The sequence below is a fragment of the Olea europaea genome, chromosome 10 (assembly GCF_002742605.1).
Source record: "Olea europaea var. sylvestris chromosome 10, O_europaea_v1, whole genome shotgun sequence".
NCBI classification, from domain to species: domain Eukaryota; kingdom Viridiplantae; phylum Streptophyta; class Magnoliopsida; order Lamiales; family Oleaceae; genus Olea; species Olea europaea.
Genome location: NC_036246.1, coordinates 28,950,734 through 28,969,224, shown reverse-complemented (window position 1 = coordinate 28,969,224; position 18,491 = coordinate 28,950,734). Strand labels below are relative to the sequence as shown.

At 32.9% G+C, this 18,491-nt stretch overlaps 2 protein-coding genes across 3 annotated transcripts; both read left to right on the top strand.

The window, feature by feature from the left end:
• Positions 1 to 2,256: 2,256 nt before the first annotated feature.
• LOC111401751 (phytochrome-associated serine/threonine-protein phosphatase) lies at positions 2,257 to 8,078 on the top strand. The gene is made up of 10 exons (XM_023029635.1): positions 2,257 to 2,561; positions 3,444 to 3,590; positions 3,703 to 3,770; positions 4,423 to 4,480; positions 5,155 to 5,265; positions 5,679 to 5,729; positions 6,105 to 6,248; positions 6,453 to 6,548; positions 6,647 to 6,718; positions 7,638 to 8,078. Exons 1-10 carry the CDS (start codon positions 2,481 to 2,483, stop codon positions 7,719 to 7,721), a joined length of 912 nt encoding a protein of 303 aa, XP_022885403.1. The 5' UTR covers positions 2,257 to 2,480; the 3' UTR covers positions 7,722 to 8,078.
• A 2,312-nt stretch (positions 8,079 to 10,390) lies between these two features.
• Positions 10,391 to 14,002, top strand: LOC111401750 (protein FAR1-RELATED SEQUENCE 6-like). 2 transcript variants are annotated; one of them, XM_023029634.1, is made up of 3 exons: positions 10,391 to 10,601; positions 11,102 to 11,173; positions 11,579 to 14,002. In XM_023029634.1, the coding sequence occupies exon 3, from the start codon at positions 11,597 to 11,599 to the stop codon at positions 13,601 to 13,603; it is 2,007 nt and encodes a 668-aa protein (XP_022885402.1). In that variant the 5' UTR covers positions 10,391 to 10,601; positions 11,102 to 11,173; positions 11,579 to 11,596; the 3' UTR covers positions 13,604 to 14,002. The 2 variants fall into 2 exon arrangements, with proteins under 2 accessions (XP_022885402.1, XP_022885401.1); XM_023029633.1 differs by lacking the exon at positions 11,102 to 11,173 and having other exon boundaries at positions 10,392 to 10,601.
• Positions 14,003 to 18,491: the final 4,489 nt, after the last annotated feature.

The following is an 18,491-nucleotide window of genomic DNA, read 5'->3' as shown; positions in this document are numbered from 1 at the left end:
TGAGGTTATTTGACCCCATATGACCTCATGTGGGTCCGCTAGTGAAGAGGGCATAAAAAAATTATATGCTCCCCATATTTCTAATAAAAAATAACAATAAATACAAAAGTATGACGATTTTTTTACCTCTCACATCTAATTGAATATTTGGATCGAAATCATGATGAACCAAATATCAATTGATGACTGAGCATAAGAGTGAGAAGATGGGTTAAGACATAAGTGGGATAATAAACAAAATCAAGAACTTTTAGGGAATTTTGAAAGTGGTGCAATGGAAAAATTGTGATGCCAATATATTAGTCAAATGAAATTTGTGTGACATCAACAATTGTAAATGTGGGTATATTTATCATGCAAAATGGCTATAATGTCATTTTATTAAAAAGTCATCTAGGCAAAGTTGACGAGGAAAACTATTGGCCTTTTGATTTGTGATTCAATTCCGAGTTTTGAATTCATTTTCATTATTTTTGTTTAGAGGGTTTGTTTTATTAAGATTGCTAAAAACATATTTAGTTTGTAATTTAGAAAATTTGTTCCTCAAATTAGAAAATGTGTTTGGTTCAAAATTTTGTGAAATTATTTTATGATATTTTATTTCATAAAATTTGATTATTCAATAAACTAAAAGAAATTTATGTTAGTATATTATCAAGTAGTATGTACAATTTAAAGTTGGTGAATTTTATAATATTTTGTCAAAATATTATCAAGTAATATGTAAAAAAATAAAATAAACAATAAACAATAAATTATTTTGTCAAAATATTAAAAATAAAAATAACAATGATGTGAATAGGAGAATATTTTTAGTAGTGTTCATTTTTTTTTTCTTTTAAATTTTAATGTAAATAATCACTAAAAGAGATAAAAATAAATTTTAATTTAATGAAGGTCAAACGAGCGCTATGTAAACATTTGTTTTACATGTTTTGAGTGTTTTCATAATTTTCGCCGAAGACATTCAAAACCTCAAAATTGTATTTGAGTTTTATATTATAAGTTTAACATTGTTTTCGGAAATGTATTTTCAGAAATAATAGACCAAACAAGTTTTGAGAGTTTTGCAAAATTGAAAAGGGCTTAAAAACAGCAAACCAAACTCATCTCAAAGTATCTAAATGGACTAAATTTCTCATCAATTTTGTGTAATTTGACAAAAATATCTAGATTATTTAAATTCCGTGCAAAAGGGAAGACAAATAGTCTAGAGAAACTAGACATTTAAACACAATCATATTTCTCGTTAATGCTTAGATTGCATATATGACATTTTAATGAAATGGATTTATAAACATTATGTATGATTGAATGATCCTATGTAACAAATTTTTTTGACGAAAATACCTAGATGATCCAAAATTCTTGCAAGCATGAAGAGAGGGGATAATTAGACTGTAAGTTCTCATTAACTTTGTGTAGTTTGACGTGAATGCCTATACAAGTCAAACTTCATGCCAAAAGGGGGAGAGAGAGCCTAGAGAGACTAGACATTCTTAGAGCCTAGAGATATTAGACATTCTCGTTAACTTTGTTTAGTTTAATAAGAATTGTTTGAATAGTTCGAAATTTGTGCAAAAAAGAGAATAAATAATTTAGTAACACTCAAGGAGAGCAGGCCGAAATGGTATATTTATCCAACCATTTTAACAAATACAAAAGCAGTGGAATTAATTCATTTTATGGGGGGTTTGATTGTCCTTAAATCAATAAATGCATGAAGGCATAGACAAGGGAGCACAAGTTATGCATATGATTAGTGTATCGAATTTTTTTTTTATCTAATCCCTCATCGATTGCTCATAATAAGAGGGTGGGGACCACATTTTGAAATTTTTAATTCACGCGGATCCCGTGTGCAAGTGAGAAGGGATAAATAATTCGATACACTTTTGGGTGTACAGATAGAATTATTCTTGTCACCTAATGGTCTCATCTGTTAAGATGTTATATGACTTACAACTTTTTAATCACATTTTATTTACATTTATTAGATTTTAATATAACAAAATTTATTTGATTACTACAAATAAAAATTTCCCTCACATAATTTGTAATTTTATATTAAAAAATTATGACAAAAAATTTCTACAAATTTGAGATATGAACTTCAATTCATTTTTTTAATTTTTTTTTTCTGCATCATAAAAAAATAAAAAATCAAATGAAAATCAAATGGGCAAACGAGTCTATTCCGGCAACTTGTGCCATTTCTGGAGAGAGAAAGTTCAACCTCCAATAAATAATTAATATTATTTTTATATTAAAAAGAAAAGGGAAAGAAATCGGGGAAGAGGAGGGTTTCGAAATTTGTGTGAATCTTCACGAGACTGTTATTTTTTCTTTTCTCCGCCTTGCATCTCCGATCGAATCCCTCTCCTTTCGATCTGTAATCATATTTTTACACACTAGTAATTGACAGAGTAATAGAGGTATATCCATTCAATTGTAGAAGAAAATCAGAAGAATTAAGGGAAATGGATTTGGACCAGTGGATAGTGAAGGTGAAAGAAGGTCAGCACTTGTCTGAAGATGAGCTTCAGCTTCTCTGCGAATACGTATGTCATTCTTCTTATTCTTATTGTTGCTTCGTTTTTGCATTTTTTTTTTCTGTTTCTTACTCTCTGTGTGTAAATGCATTCAAGAATTGATGGCATTGAATTCATTTTTTGGCAGTTAGATTGTATGTATTACAGCCGCTTTCTTAGTTTCGTGGGTTTTACGAGAGAGTTCTTCTAAGTTTGAATTTTTTGGGAGGATTTGTAAAGCTGCACTTCTGTTAACTCTTTAAGGATCATATGTAATTATAGACACTTTGTATTATGTTTATTTCTACTTATTATCGAAATTTAATACCCAATCATTAGTTTGATTATGTAACTAATGGTATTGAAACAGCACATTCTTTATTACTGGTCTGAATTATAGTGGCTGAGGACAAAATAAATCTTAATTGCAGTGAGGTTTCAAGAATACAGAAACTGTAGAATAAACAAACTGTTATATGCTTCCAAACCATTCTTTCTTTTAGTATAAACTTTCCGGTATAGATTGCTAAGAAACAAATCTCTGCCTACAAGTGTTTAAAACCAGATTTGTGGCATCCCGGTTTGGTCTAGACTAATTTCATGCCATCTAAAAATAATTTGTATGTGTGAATTTGGTGTTATTCTTTTTCTGTGGGGTGTTTTGAGGAAAGAAGTAATCAACTAATTTCAACAATTAGTCATCTCTTTGCTTGCAATGAAGATAAGAAGGGACTTCTTTGCCTGCTTGTCCGCTTCATGATCTACTTATTTCATTCTGTACTTAATATGATATTCTTACTTATAATTCTAGAGGCTACTCCACATTCTGGCAGCATTATCTTTTTTGTTTACTAGTAGGTGCTATGTTATCCTTATGCTCCCCTAATTTTAATTTAGCTCTTTCTTATTCAGGTAAAGGAGATATTGATTGAGGAGTCAAATGTTCAGCCTGTGAATAGTCCCGTTACAGTATGTGGGGACATCCATGGACAGTTTCATGATTTGATGAAACTCTTCCAGACCGGAGGTCATGTACCTGAGACAAATTACATATTTATGGTGAATCTTATATAAATATGTTGATTTACGTCTGTTTTAACTTTCCTTTTTATCCTTGTTCCATATTTTGGACTCTTTTAGTTCCATGACGAAACTTCTTCTATCTTGGCAGGGAGATTTTGTTGACCGAGGTTACAATAGCCTAGAAGTTTTCACCATTCTTTTGCTTCTCAAAGCGAGGTGCATGGCATGCCTGATTATGTTCTATATTTGAATTTTGTTAATTTATTTGTATTTCGATTATTTCATAAGATTTCTTCAGCAAATAGTCTCAGCCATCTGGTGTCTAATTCAATTCGCGATCATGTTGAAGAAAGGTTTAGAATGAAAATCATTGCATCTATGTCTTGATGCCATTGCCATAAAGAATTTGGCAAAAACATATATTGACAAGAATTTGGTTCTTAATACAAAGCTGGGATGTTCTGGTCTAATTGCATTTATATAATAAAAATGACAGGTATTGGTCAATCTGAATGAATGTTCTTGTTGGTCTAGTTCATATGATCCTGGTATGGATACATATCTAAGCACTGTCATTTCCTTCTCTGTATTTTTGTCTCCATAAACTTAAATTCACTAGGTATTGGTGCAGAAAATTTTCAGCTTTACTTTGATGAACTAATATTATTGCAACTGCAATACATATTATGGATAACATGTGTCATTAGTATTATTTTTGCAAGCTTTGTATGTTAAAACATTCAATTTTTTAGCAAAATAGCTAAAAATCATATTTTTGGTCTAATATACTATTTGAGTTTCTTTATAGTTGATATATTTTCCTTTGGCTGATGTATATTTTATATTTTATTTTTATTTTTTGCTGCAGATACCCAGCTAACATTACTCTCCTACGTGGAAATCATGAAAGCAGGCAATTGACTCAGGTAATCATTGTTGAAACTTGATTCACTGTGCTTTCAAAGCCAATATAGTTAAATGGAATCAATAAAGAAGCTCAAAGTGGAACTGCAAGTGCACATGAGGGTCAATGTTTCAGCTATTTTTGAATCATTTGTAGGGAAAAAAAAAAAAAAAATGAAAGGCAGAATTTTTGAAGGAAAGGAGCAAGTAGTAGCTGACTTATGAGCGAGGGAAAATCTTTTACCATCTTTTCAAGATTTTAGGCATGAGGAGTCTGAGGATTTTCGTTTCTCCTTAATTTTATATTTGATTTCCTCTTTTCTTGATTTTCGTTTCTCCTTAATTTTATTCTTGATTTCCTCTTGTATTTGAATAATAAATGAACGAAGAAAGATCTTTTCTCATAATGAAATTAATTGGCATTTGTTTTTTCTAAATAATGAACAGTCTTGATTCACTGCATCATATCGACTATGGTTTCGATGGGCAATTGGTGATGAAGAGAATGTCCTCTATATTTGGTTATGGCTTGATTATTACTATCTAGCCTTAAGTTCTATCTGGACAAAAAATATATGGCTGCATATTGTGTTTAGATTATTTTATGCCCTTGGTATCAAGCATGCAATGTACAAGAATAGCATTTTCCATTACTGCTAAGTGTTGATGACCTTTTTCATGTAATCATCCTCCGCAGGTCTATGGATTTTACGATGAATGTCAAAGGAAGTATGGGAATGCAAACGCCTGGCGGTATTGCACAGATGTTTTTGACTATCTAACTCTTTCAGCAATTATAGATGGAACGGTATGCCAACTTTATTACTCTCTTAGCCCCTATTTGTTTCAACTAAAAAGTGAGATCATTATCTAAGTCATAGTCAACAATTAATTTTAACCACACATTTTATGGGACTCACGACTTTTCAACTACACGTTTCATCAACTTTTATCAAAATCAACTGAAAATATGATTTTTATCTAAATCAAATTAGGGCTTAGCCTATCATTTAGAGAGGATATCTGTTAAAAATTCTCACCTCTCTAAATTTCTAAACCAATTATAGATATAAATCCATATCTCGGGATTTTTGTAGTATTGGTGCAGAGAAAGTAAAAGAAAGCTTAAATGAAAGAGCCATTTTCAGTTGTTTCAATCTTGTTATTATTTCTCATTTTCTATACTTGCATTATTAATGTATTGTCTCTGTGGACTAACAGGTACTTTGTGTGCACGGTGGGCTATCCCCAGACGTTAGAACTGTTGATCAGGTTTTATTATTGTCATTTGTTCATCTTGCACAACCATGAGAAAAGTTGATAAAAAAAATCAATTTAAGTTCAATGAGATAGAGCTAATTGCTCACCTATGCTCAACCAAAACATGCTTTTCCTAAAAGGATGAAGAATTGAGCATGTAGCATGCATGCCTTATTTGGAATTTTATGCGTATAATTACAATGGAGGAGTTGGTTTGTTTCAGGAACAACATATTTTTAATTTTCTCACTAATAGTGATGAACTTTTAAGGTTTGGATGTGACAAATGTTAATCTATCGTGCTTGGTTTAGACTGCCGTTTGGTTAACAGAGTCCAGTGCATATAAGATAAAATTATATTCATTTCTTGTCCTTGTTTCCTTTGCAGATTCGAGTCATTGAACGGAACTGTGAAATCCCCCATGAAGGGCCTTTCTGTGACCTAATGTGGAGTGATCCTGAAGATATTGAGACATGGGCTGTGAGTCCTAGAGGAGCAGGCTGGCTTTTTGGGTCCAGGGTTACTTCTGAGGTAAGTCCATGATATATATGAGAAAGCTTGGTAGCCAATGGTGCAGCAGACAATCATTGGCTTGTGGGTGAACAGCCCACTCTAGCTAAAAGAATCTCCAAGAGAATCCTGATAATGAATTATGACATCTCAAAACTTCTGAAGATTGTTGTGCAGTTCAAACATATAATAGGTAATGATAAAACTTGTAGTGGTTTTTTGCAGTTCAATCACATTAACAAACTTGATCTAGTTTGCCGAGCCCACCAACTTGTACAAGAAGGTCTGAAGTACATGTTTCAAGATAAAGGACTTGTAACTGTGAGTTGCCATTTCTACATGAGCTACAACATGGCATTTCTTGGTGCAATCTTTTCCGTGTATTCTTTGATTATCTCATTGCTCATTGGAATATGCAGGTGTGGTCTGCTCCAAATTATTGTTACCGTTGCGGAAATGTTGCCTCGATATTAAGCTTCAATGAGAAAATGGTAGTACTGCTTAATTTTCCATGTGTTAATTACTTTAGTCTCTCCATGTGCGCATGCACTGTCTAACTCAGTAACGTAAATAAACCATAAACTGCACAATTGTGATTATGATTCTTGTGTGACATCGAGGGGATTTTATCTTTATTAGGTTCTGCATTAGGAAAACCTTCCCAGTTCCCGCAGTGAGTGAAGAACATGCCTGCACATGTCATAGTTTAATGTTTTTTCATAATAAGCAATGGTGTCCTTGCTTCTTACTGTTTTCCGTTCTCGTAGTTGATAGAGGAAGTTATTTTTATCATAATTGATGATGATATAACTTGGTCATAGTCGAGGAACAAAGGGCAGTGTGTCTGTTAAAGGGTTAAAGCCCTGTTTGGCCCTCATTTTGTAGAGTTAAAAATGGGGGGAATAGTATTTTTTTGAAAAATGAATGATTGAAAAGGAAGGAAAAAATTTTGATTTACGTATAATATTATTTTATGAAAGATTGTGTGGTTGAAAATATGAGAGAGAAAAATGTAATGTAATTTAATATAATATAAATTAATGGGGGCAAACGGGTGCTAAATTTCATCTATCTCAAAGTCCTGTCAACTTGCAGATGCTCGTCTGTGTTAAAGTTGTTAAACGACTTTGATTTTTGTTGAATGCTGTGTCCCACAGACTCGGTAATTATGATTTACATGAGCTCGGCAGGCATATTACAGAATCTGAGATTTACATTTTAATTGCATAGGCTTCGCTTCATTTGTTTAACAAAAATGTTGAGTTCCCATAATATGTATTGTGTACTATATGATAGCGCCATGCTGCCATAAATAGTTGCAATCAATACGAAGAAACAAGTGAATGAATATAATAGTACTGGCCTTGATTTCTGACTTGATTGTTTTTGATTGATCCTCTGCTTGAATAGGAGAGAGAGGTGAAGTTCTTCACAGAGACTGAGGAGAACAACCAGATGCGAGGACCCAGGACTGGAGTACCATATTTTCTGTGAGTTACAATTGCTTCCACTCAAATTTCAGATATAATTTTGGCACCCGTTACCATGAAGTGCGTCTGGTGGAGAGGACGAGAAAGAAGAAAGTTGAGTGGAGATATGTTCACTAGATTCTAACATACTAGCCATGGTTGCCTGCTTCCTTTACATAGTTTCTTGCTGTGCATCAAAGATGATTTTATGTTGTGTTTTCAGTATTTTTCGTAGTTTAGTTCAATGATACACCACTCGTATTGATTGATTATGAACATTTCTATTCGTTTTTGTCCTTTTTTTTTTTTTCCGATGCTGAAGTATAAATTATGTAAACCTGGGTGAATATTAGTATAGATGGGTTTGATGTTCAGTTATTTACATTGGTCATTTGCCATCCTCGCTTGTGATCATTGATGATGATTAGTTTCGAGCAGGAACACGATGAAACTTTACGTGTTTAAATACTTTGTTTAGTTTCTCATGTAAATTTTGTAGGTCCCAATGCCCCTTTTCTCCGTGTTCCTCTTGAAACTTCGATGTAACCAGAGCTTGCTTTGAGAGATCAAGTACTCTTTCCCTGCCAACCTCCATTTCTGAAACTAGACGCGATCTGTTCTTCAATTCAAGATTCAAGAATTGAGTTCGGTAAAGGGTTTGTCTATATTTTGTCACTGACCCTGGGAGAGCAAGGTTAAAGTAGGTAGGAATATCAGAAACTCAAGGCTCGAGCTAGGCTTGAGCTTTATTAAGTTGGGCTTTCTTTGGCCCGAGTCGAACCGAGCAAAAGCGCGGCCAAAAAATTGAGGCTCAACCTGAGTTTTCAGCTCGGGCCTTGCCCGGCCAAGTCGAGCCACATCTTTTTGTTTTATTTTATTTTATTTTATTTATTTATTTATTTTTAGGCTCGTGCTTGGCTTGACACCCCAAGATAGGCCCGGGCCGGGCGGCCCTAATTTATATCCTTAAAAAAAAAAATCATCACATTCTTATTTCAACATTTCATCCATAAAAGAATTTTGTTTTTAATTGTGGTTTTTGTCCAAATGTATTATCAACATGCTCTAAATTAAGGGTCAAATATTTAATCATATTTTTACACTGTTATTTTTTGTTTATTCAAAAATATAATGGATAAATATGTCTTTTCACTATGAAAATTATGAAAAGAAATTGTAAGTAGGAATAATTTATGTTAATTTGAGAATAAAAATTTGAGGCAAAAAAGTTTGAGATTAAATATGGTGATGTGTAAAGATTACGAAACTTTCATGTAATTAAAATTTTGTTTAGTTACTAAAAATTGTGGTATGAATATATTTACCCTAAACATTATTGATTTGGAAAATGAAGACAATTAAGGTGTGTTTGATTTGCAATTGCATTTTCAGTTTTGAATTTATTTTCTATTTTTTATTTTGAGAGATTATTTTAAAATTCTATAAAACGCATTTGGTTTAATTAATTTGATTATTTAGTATACATTATTTTTTTTTCAATTAATTTGATTATTTAGTAAAATATATCAATTTTATGATAATACGGGATCAAAAAATATAATTTTTGAAGTTGGTAAAAAAAAGAAAAAAGAATTATTGTAATCTTCAACCATCATATGGAGTCATCCGTAAATAATAAATTGTGTGAGATAGAAAGATTGAGAGATGGTTATTAGTATTTGGATATGTTTTTTTATGTAATTTTATTAATTATTTTAATTTGAGAAGTTTTTAAGATAATTTTATTTGTGTTTGAGTTTTTTGAGTGTCTTCAATGAGAACACTCAAAATATAAAAAAGCTATTTTAAATTTTATGTTGTAAAATTTTTCTTGTTTTTGAAAGCTCATTTTTTAAAATAATATGCTAAGCACGTTTTGAGTGCTTTTTTTTTTTTTTTTTTTTTTTTTTTTTTTTTTATTTATTTATATAGAACATATTGTTGAATGAATGGAAATAGAATTGAATAAAAATGGGGAAAATGCAATAGTTGAGAGAAAATATTCGGAGCCTGTTTGGGAGTGATTTTGAAAATTAATTTTTTGGCCGTTAGAAGAAAAGTAGGGTCTACCTGTGAGAGAAGAAGTCAAATATAACGACTAGATTAGTGAAATAACAGTCAAAAAATCAATTTTTTGGGTGAAAAAATCACTCCCAAATAGGCCCTCGAATTTTGAATTGAGCCCATAGAACTATTTTGAAAAGAGGACGATGAGATGAATAATATTTATCGCTATGCCATGATGTATGATGGATTTAAGCCATTCGAATTTGTTTAAGACTTGAAAACGAATTTTTAAAGTTTTGACGTTATTTCTGTCATTTAATTTTAGTTTGTTTAAACTTTGTTTTCATCAATTTTAATTGTTTTAAACTACCATTTTATGTAAATCTTTATAAATAATGAGTTATTTCGTTATTTTGATTATCATTCATTAATAAAATTTGTGAGTTTATTTTCTTCATAATTGAATGGATTTTAAATTTCGTATTCTTAAGATATTCGCTTTAAAAAATTGAAAATTAAAAGTGACTTCAAAACGACAAATCAAACACACACTTAGATTTTCCTTCAACTTCTCCAAAAAAAAAAAGAAATTTAGGGGTGCCGATTAATATTTTTTAACTAGAAAGGTATTTGGATAAAATTGTTTTGGTAATAGTTAGGTTTATAATAAATTCTACATAAAATATCAAACTATAAAATTTAGGGGTTAAACAGGGACAAAAACCTCCGAATTCTAATGCGTCACCCTCTCTTGCACTCACATTTCCACGGCAATTAGTCAATTACTCTCCCTTTTACATTCCATTTTCACAGCAAAACAATCTGAAATCTGGATTTTTTTGCAACCGATCGACGAGCAGACGTGGATTATAGCGTTTCTTGAGGCTGCTAAATTTCAGTTAATCTCTCTTCTCTAGTTCTTTTGCATGTCATTTTGAAGTCTTTAGAGTTTAAATTATGTGTCTTAATTCTGATAATTATGTGTGCGACATTCATAATTTGGTAGCATTGGCTTCAACTAAATTATGAAAACTGAGAACCGATAATTGTGTGTGCGCGAAAATTATTGTGTGTTTTGTTTATTTGCCTTTTCCTGAAGTTTAATTTCTTGAATATTTTAATTGCTGTTGATTTTCTAGTTGTATTCTACCCGTCATAGTATTTGATCATGAAGAATTATGAGGGCGGAATCACCACCCCCTTTGTGTTTCTCAATACTAGATCCCGTTTTTACAGTACAGTTTTCTAAGATTTTTTTCTTTGAATGTGCCATTAATTGATTAGAAAAGTTGGGTCTATTTTGTCATATAATTAGCTGAAAAATGTTTACTACTTTTAACTATTGTTTTGTATTAGCTTTTTATTCCTTGAACTCCATTAATTTGTTTTTGGGTTTAGACATGGAGAAAATTTCTTTTAAAAAAATGAGACAGGAACAAAACTCAATTACTCAAGCGAGCAGCCCCAAATGTCAGTACGCCTAATTATTAGTGCAATAATTTTACATCTTGTGATAGAGATTTTTTTTTTTTTTGGAACTTGTGCAAAAATTACACAATGCTGTATGATATGATATTTTTATTTTATTTCACATTACTTTTTAATTGAGCATCCTGGCATAGATATATATATTTTTTTTATATATCTTGAAATTGTAATAATATATTATCACTTCATTTGCCCCCACAATTCCAAAATCTTGGCTCTGCCCAGCTGCCCTAGCCATGCTTATGTACTATATGTAATAAAAAGTGAAAATGAGGAATTTGTTCAATGTTTATTTAATCTCTTATGTATTTGTTTCTTATGCCAATAGGGTTGCTTCTCTTTTCCGATTTTCTACTTTTAACCTTTTTTTTCCCTTATTCGTTGTAGTGTCTAGTTTTGTCTTAGATGGAAGCAGTGTCTCTCAACAGTGAGCCAATTTTTGGGGAGGGTGAAGATTTCGAAGATGGAGACTGTGACAAGCTGGAATATGACAACGAAGTTCACAAATCACAGTTTAAAAAAGAACCCTTACCTCCCACAGTCGGTTTGGAGTTCGAGTCTTTTGAGGAAGCTTATGACTTCTACAATGTCTATGCCAAGGATCAAGGATTTGGCATCAGAGTGAGCAATTCATGGTTCCGATCAAAAAGAAGGGAGAGGTATAGAGCAAAACTCAGCTGCAGCAGTGCTGGTTTCAAGAAAAAAAGCGAAGCAAACAATCCGAGGCCAGAAACAAGAACAGGTTGTCCTGCAATGACAATCATAAAACTTGTGGATGCTAAAAGGTGGAGAATAGTAGAAGTTGAGCTTGAACACAACCATCCAGTGAACCCAGAGATCAAACGTTTTTATAAGTCGCATAAAAAGATGTTTCTCGCTGCCAAGAAAGCACAGCAGTCCGAACCTATCAAAGAAATACATACTATTAAGTTATACCAGACAGCTGTTATAGATGCTTCGCGTAATGGACATTTCAAGACAGATGAGATTGATGGTCAAACACCTGTTGATCACTCTAAGAATCTAGAACTCAAAGAGGGGGATGCACATGCAGTCTATAACTACTTTTGTCGTATGAAGCTGACAAATCCTAACTTCTTTTATTTGATGGATCTTGATAATGAGGGGCACTTGAGAAATGTGTTCTGGGCGGATGCTAGGTCAAGGATTGCATATTATTACTTCTCTGACACAGTTGCAATCGACACAATGAGCTTGTCAAACAAGTATGAAGTACCTCTGCTTTCATTTGTGGGTGTAGACCAGCATGGACAATCTGTCTTGTTGGGATGTGGCTTCCTTGGACATGAGTCAGTCGAGTATCTTATCTGGATGCTTAAGGCATGGCTTACATGTATGCTGGGGCAGTATCCCCGAGTTATTATTACTGAGCAGTCCAAACCCTTACATGTAGCGGTTTCTGAAGTTTTCCCCCAAGCTCGTCATTGTTATAATTCCTCCTATATTATGCATCGTGTTCCTGAGAAGTTGGGTGGATTAAAAGGATATGAAACAATCAAAAGGCAACTGAATAAAGCAGTTTATGATTCCTTGAGGATAGCTGAGTTTGAAACTTCCTGGTGGGAGATGATTAGTCAACATGGCCTCAGGGATAATAAATGGCTTCAATCACTATATCAAGACCGAGAAAGGTGGGTGCCGGTTTACCTCAAGGACACTTCTTTTGTGGGAATGCTTCCAATGAACGAGCGAGAGGGGTTGAGTGCATTTTTTGATGGTTATGTACATAAGCACACATCTTTTAAGGAATTTCTTGATAAGTATGATCTAGCTCTTCAAAGAAAGCACTTGAAAGAAGCAATGGGAGATTTTGAGTCCAGAAACTCATGCTTCGAGTTAAAAACAAAATGCAATTTTGAATTGCAGCTCTCCAAGGTTTATACAAAGGAAATATTTAATAAATTCCAATTTGAAGTCGAGGGGATGTATTCTTGTTTTAACACAAGGCAAGTGAATGCTAATGGACCAATACTGACATTTGTTGTCAAAGAAAGGATCGAGGTTGAGGGAAATGAGAAGGAGGTTAGGCATTATGAGGTTCTGTATGAGACAACTCAAATGGAAATACGTTGCATTTGTAGTTTGTTCAATTTGAAAGGTTATTTATGCCGGCATGCCTTGAATGTCTTGAATTATAATGGTGTAGAAGAAATCCCTTCAGAATACATTCTGCGACGGTGGAACAAAGACTATAAGCGCAGTTTCCACATAGATAATGAACTCAGTGTAACTGACGTGGATGGTCCTGTTCAATGGTATAATCTTTTGTGTAGACATGGCATTGAAGTTGTTGAAGAAGGGGCACAGTCTCAAGAACGTTATCAGGCTGTAATGCAAGAATTGGATGGGTTGTTGACTAAATTTACAGTTGTAGATGAAAGTTTTATGTGATTCTACCTTGCAATTTTGAACGATATGCTCTGATAGATGTGGAAGTTGGAAATTGATAATGAGATGGCATGCCTAATAAGTTTGTTTGGCTGCGCTTATTGGAGTCATCCTGCTACTCGTTCGTTTAAACTTAATGTGGATGCGCTGTGCATGTTGATAAAGGTCTTATTGGAATGGATGCAGTTGTTTGTACAGAAAGTGATCCTTTCGGTTGAAAAGGAATTATGGTTTAACGCCCAACTCTCTTGCCTACGAGGATGTAGTGCTCTTCTTCGGGAGGTTAAGTGATCTTGTCATTTTTATTCCGAGTGCCAAAGAATACTTGTAGCCATACTTTGCTTCTTTTGCTACTCAATTGTCCAGTACTGGCGTGAATCTGTCACTTGGTATCTTTCCCAATTTATGCCTTAAAAGTATTATCTTCTAGAAGAAAAAAAAAAAAATCTGTGTTTGCAGCTAATGGTCGAAACTGAATTAGCTTGATGATTTCTAGCGAAATAATAATCTGCGTCTGGGGAATATATACTTAACTCGAAAATGAGTAGAGAATACAACATCATCTTGATAAATTCTCATACTTGACACGGACTTCTACAAATCTTTTGTCTGTCAAACAATTGGACAAATGATTACTCGCTATACTTCTATTAACATGATAAGTGATCTCGGATTACAAATTATATATCCTTAACCTTTAGTTTCATGAACGCAAGAAATGATCTTGAATTACGAATTATATATTCTTAAGATCATCTTCAGCCCTACACCAAAATTTGAACCATTTTGTACCAAAGTAAAATTCATATCCAATCATTACACCAAAATTTATACTAAATGAACAGTGTTTAACCATTTTCTTCTAATTTTTTTGTATTCTTGTTTTAATTAATTCATTAATTATTATTTTTTACATTTAAATTGAATTTTAAATGTAAAAAATAATAACAATAATTTATTATATTGAAAAATATATAGCACCAATGACACAAATATTCTTAATTAATTTATTTGGAAAATGCAAATAAATGGTAAAATTGACTTTGGATCATTTGATGCAAAATGGTGCAAAGTGAATAGTGTTGGTTTTGCACCATTTTTTAGTGCAATTGCCTGTTTTTGTGTCTTCATTGGAGATAGCCTAACCTTCATCGTTGCACCCGAAAGGGCCTTGTACAAGATGCTATCAACAGAAGAAATATACAAGAAGAAAAGTCATGGAAATGGAGAGAATGAACCTTCAAGACCGACGTCAAGGAAGAAAAAGTTACAATGATTCCAAGTTCTTGACAATGCCTGCACCTATTTCCATAGTTTCGATGCCAAAAATGTGTGTTGCGTAGGCGGCTAGTGGCGAATTCAAGATGTTGAGTCAGCACGGGCGGCCATTAACCGTCGATCGTGGACCACAATAAAATATTAAGAGCTCGTTTGTTATCCTTTTTTATCAAAAAAATGCATTTTGGAATAGTGGTTTGATGAAGAATATGTAGTTAAAAATAAGAAAAGTTTCGAATTTACGTGTAATATTATTTTATTAAAGAATGCTTGTTTGAAAAAAAAAAAGAAAAAAATGTATTTTGAAATAAATGAAAATCAAACAAGGTTTAAACTTTAAATAAAATAATTATTTTGTTGAATTTGAACATATATAATTTTGTTAGAAGAATAAATCGTACTCACCAAAATACATTGTTGCTTTATATAATTCAAAGGAAGAGCACAAATTCGAGATTTTATAATTGCATTAAAACCGCTAAAATATAACATATATTTGTTAAATTTAGTATCATAACTCAACAAATGTCATAACGGTCAAATCTTCAATATTTCTAAGAACTCACAAGTTCGAATCCCCTTTGGCGCTTTCCTTATTGCAACGATTTTTGGTAAAAATTATATAACTAAAAATGATATACAATAAATTGGTTAACAAAAGTTTCAAACCTGGGACTTCCAAGATAAACATGCAAGCGCTAGAGATGTTAATTGGGCTCGTCGGCTCGGGCGCCCGTGGCTCAGCCCGAAAAAAGCCCGAGCCAACTCGGCTCGAGGCTCGGGTTGAGCCCCATTTTGATGTTCCCGGCTTAGTCCGAGCCAGCCCGTGTGGTTCGCCGGCTTGGGCTCAGGCCTTATTAAAAAAAATAAAAATAAAACCACGAAAGTAGGCAGCAGTGCCAATGTAATTATTTAAAAATATTAATAAAAAAATAAAGAGAGAGAGAGAGAGAGAGAAAAAATTGAGCCGGTCGAGCTCGACTTGCTAAGGCTCGAGCCGAAAGCTCGAGTCAAGCCTCAGGCTCGGGCTCGAAAAAAGCCGTTTCGTTTTACTCGAACCGAGCTCAAGCCTTGAGTTTTGACTCGCGAGTCGACTTGACTCAGCTCAGCTCGTTGACATTCCTAGTAAGCGCTAACCAACATGAATAGAAGGAATGATTAAAACGAGAACGAATTACCAATAATATGTTCTAAACCTTTATCTATTCTCAATCAAAGAAAAAAGGGCTCCCGGCGGATCCAGCACCCGCGATCGTGGGGCTCGCCAGGTGTTGGATCCGCCAGCATAGCTACACTTTAAGGTTGTTGGAGTTGAGTTGCTCGTTTTTTGTTCCATCATTCGAATAGGCATTTACAAGAGGAAGCTAATATTCATTAGGTTTGAGGGCTAAAGCGAATACGGGCAATGTAGGTGCAGTCTCCATTATTCTACACCTAAAATTAAAGTTTGAAATATAGTAGGCGATTTGAGAATTCAACCTTACTTCCATGTAATTAGGCATGAAATTGTAATAACCTACTCAAAACTACAACGTGCACACGATTAGACTGCATTAGGTTCCATTTTCCCTATGTACATGTATTGAGAGCGATGTTTATCGATTTCACAACAAAATATATTTAGCTTGGGATTCTACTTTTAAATCTAAGTCAAAGTCAACTATTAATTTTAATTACAAATTTCATGGGATTCACAATCAATCAACTTTTATCAAAATCTATTAAAAATATGATTTATATATAAACCAAATAGGGGCTTAATGTGTCCAAGAAATACATATTGTCACGAGCTATTTGCAGAATGCGTAGAGATCATCGTATCAAACAAAATATAACAAATGTATTGACACCAACTAGAGATTTTATGAACTCCTCTTTCAGTCTCATAACAAATGGAAGGTAATTTGCATAAAAAAAAATTGTAGTTTGATGTCAATTTAGACTTTTCTTGAAAGCGTACAAAAATTTTACATATGCTTTTCTCACTGGGGGAGTTTTGAATGAAACGTGTAAACCAAGTTATATATAAGACATTATAATATATCTTCTCGCATGATTTCATAGCATGCTTGAACAGAAATTCGATTCAAGAATTCTTAATTGAAAAGATGAAAATTCCTAAGATCTTTGTGATTGAATCATCTTGGCATCCCATTTGCCAGATTCTCCATTTTTCATCACTCCGATGGTCCTAATTCCAATCACAATGGAAGGAAATTATTATCTACAATCTAAATACCTAATTTTGTGAGTTGTAAAGATAAAAAATCAGTACATCAAACATAAAAATTAAAGTTGTAAAATTTCATACCTGATTGAAGAATAGAGAACAGAGATTGGATATTGAAAAGAGAGACTTATTTGAATTGAAGGATAAAGATTGAAATCGGAGATTATAGGGGGGTTTATTCGATTAGTGTATTCTAAATTTGGGGCAGGAAAAGAGAGTTATCAGGAGGTAAAGACAAAAAAGGTCGGGGTAAAACTACAAATTTTTGAAAAAAAAAAATGGTAAAAAATGTTGTGGGGTCCAATCTTGACCTCATGTGGGGCCACCCATGATATCGTCATTTGCATGATATTATGCTCTAACAGAAACTATAACTTGAAAGAAACATAGTATCCTGTTTAATCTAAATAATACCAAGAGTTGAACACTATCATGGTTCAAGATTGAAACAATATCTCACAAAGCATGCTTGTCACAAAGACCAATTCTATGTGTATAGGACTGTTCCTACATAGAACTGTTCCTACATAGAAGAAAAATAGAAAACTCACATAGGGTGGGTACTATGTGAGTTTTATATTGAAAAAGACAAATCACCCATCCCGTGCATGTGTGTGTTCTGTATCTTTTCTATATTTCTCTTTTTTGTGCGTGAAGAACGATTTTGTCACAAATGATATTAAGCCATTAAAATATTATTGCTAACCGACCTTGAATTTCTCGATAATTTCTGTACATAAAAGCGATGCTTAGTGAGGATATTAAAGTCTCTCTTTAGGTTACATTTAAAAAAAAATATATTTTTCTCTTTCTTATTTTAAACCATTTATTGTTCAATAAAATAATATTATACGTAAACTTAAAACTTTTCTTTATTTCTTAATAATATATTATTCAAAAAATATTATTTGAAAATATATTTTTCTTTAAAATCTATTTTTAATAGAGCCCAAACTGTAGGGAATCTACTTATACATGCACAGCGGAAAATTAAATTATTTCGATTCCCACCCAATAGATCTCATTGTGTTTGGTTAGGAATTGTGATAAGATTGTACCTTTTCCAGATCTGCAATCCTTTTGCTTTTCTTTTCGTTCCACAACTTTGATTCGCCACCACAGCTGTCCAATTGTCCAGCCTCCAACGGTGATCCACACAGAGAATATGATTGCAGCCTCTAGGGTTTTCTCTTGTGCTAGCAAGAATAATGAATACCTTAATGGACCTCAAACCCTAGTTATATATTTATATAAACCCAAATAGGCTCGGCCCGGTCCGGTCCAATAATTTATTAATCCAATTAATTAAACCCGGTCCGTGAATTAATTAATCCAATTAATTAATTCGAAAATATAAATAACAAATCCAATTAATTAATTTAT

What these genes read in the sequence shown, in the direction of transcription:
- LOC111401750 (XM_023029634.1), top strand. Translation starts at nt 11,597, where the DNA reads ATGGAAGCAGTGTCTCTCAACAGTGAGCCAATTTTTGGGGAGGGTGAA.
- LOC111401751 (XM_023029635.1), top strand. Translation starts at nt 2,481, where the DNA reads ATGGATTTGGACCAGTGGATAGTGAAGGTGAAAGAAGGTCAGCACTTG. An exon ending in ACGTTAGAACTGTTGATCAG is followed by an intron (nt 5,730 to 6,104) that starts GTTTTATTATTG and finishes TTTCCTTTGCAG; the next exon opens with ATTCGAGTCATTGAACGGAA. An exon ending in AAGATAAAGGACTTGTAACT is followed by an intron (nt 6,549 to 6,646) that starts GTGAGTTGCCAT and finishes TGGAATATGCAG; the next exon opens with GTGTGGTCTGCTCCAAATTA.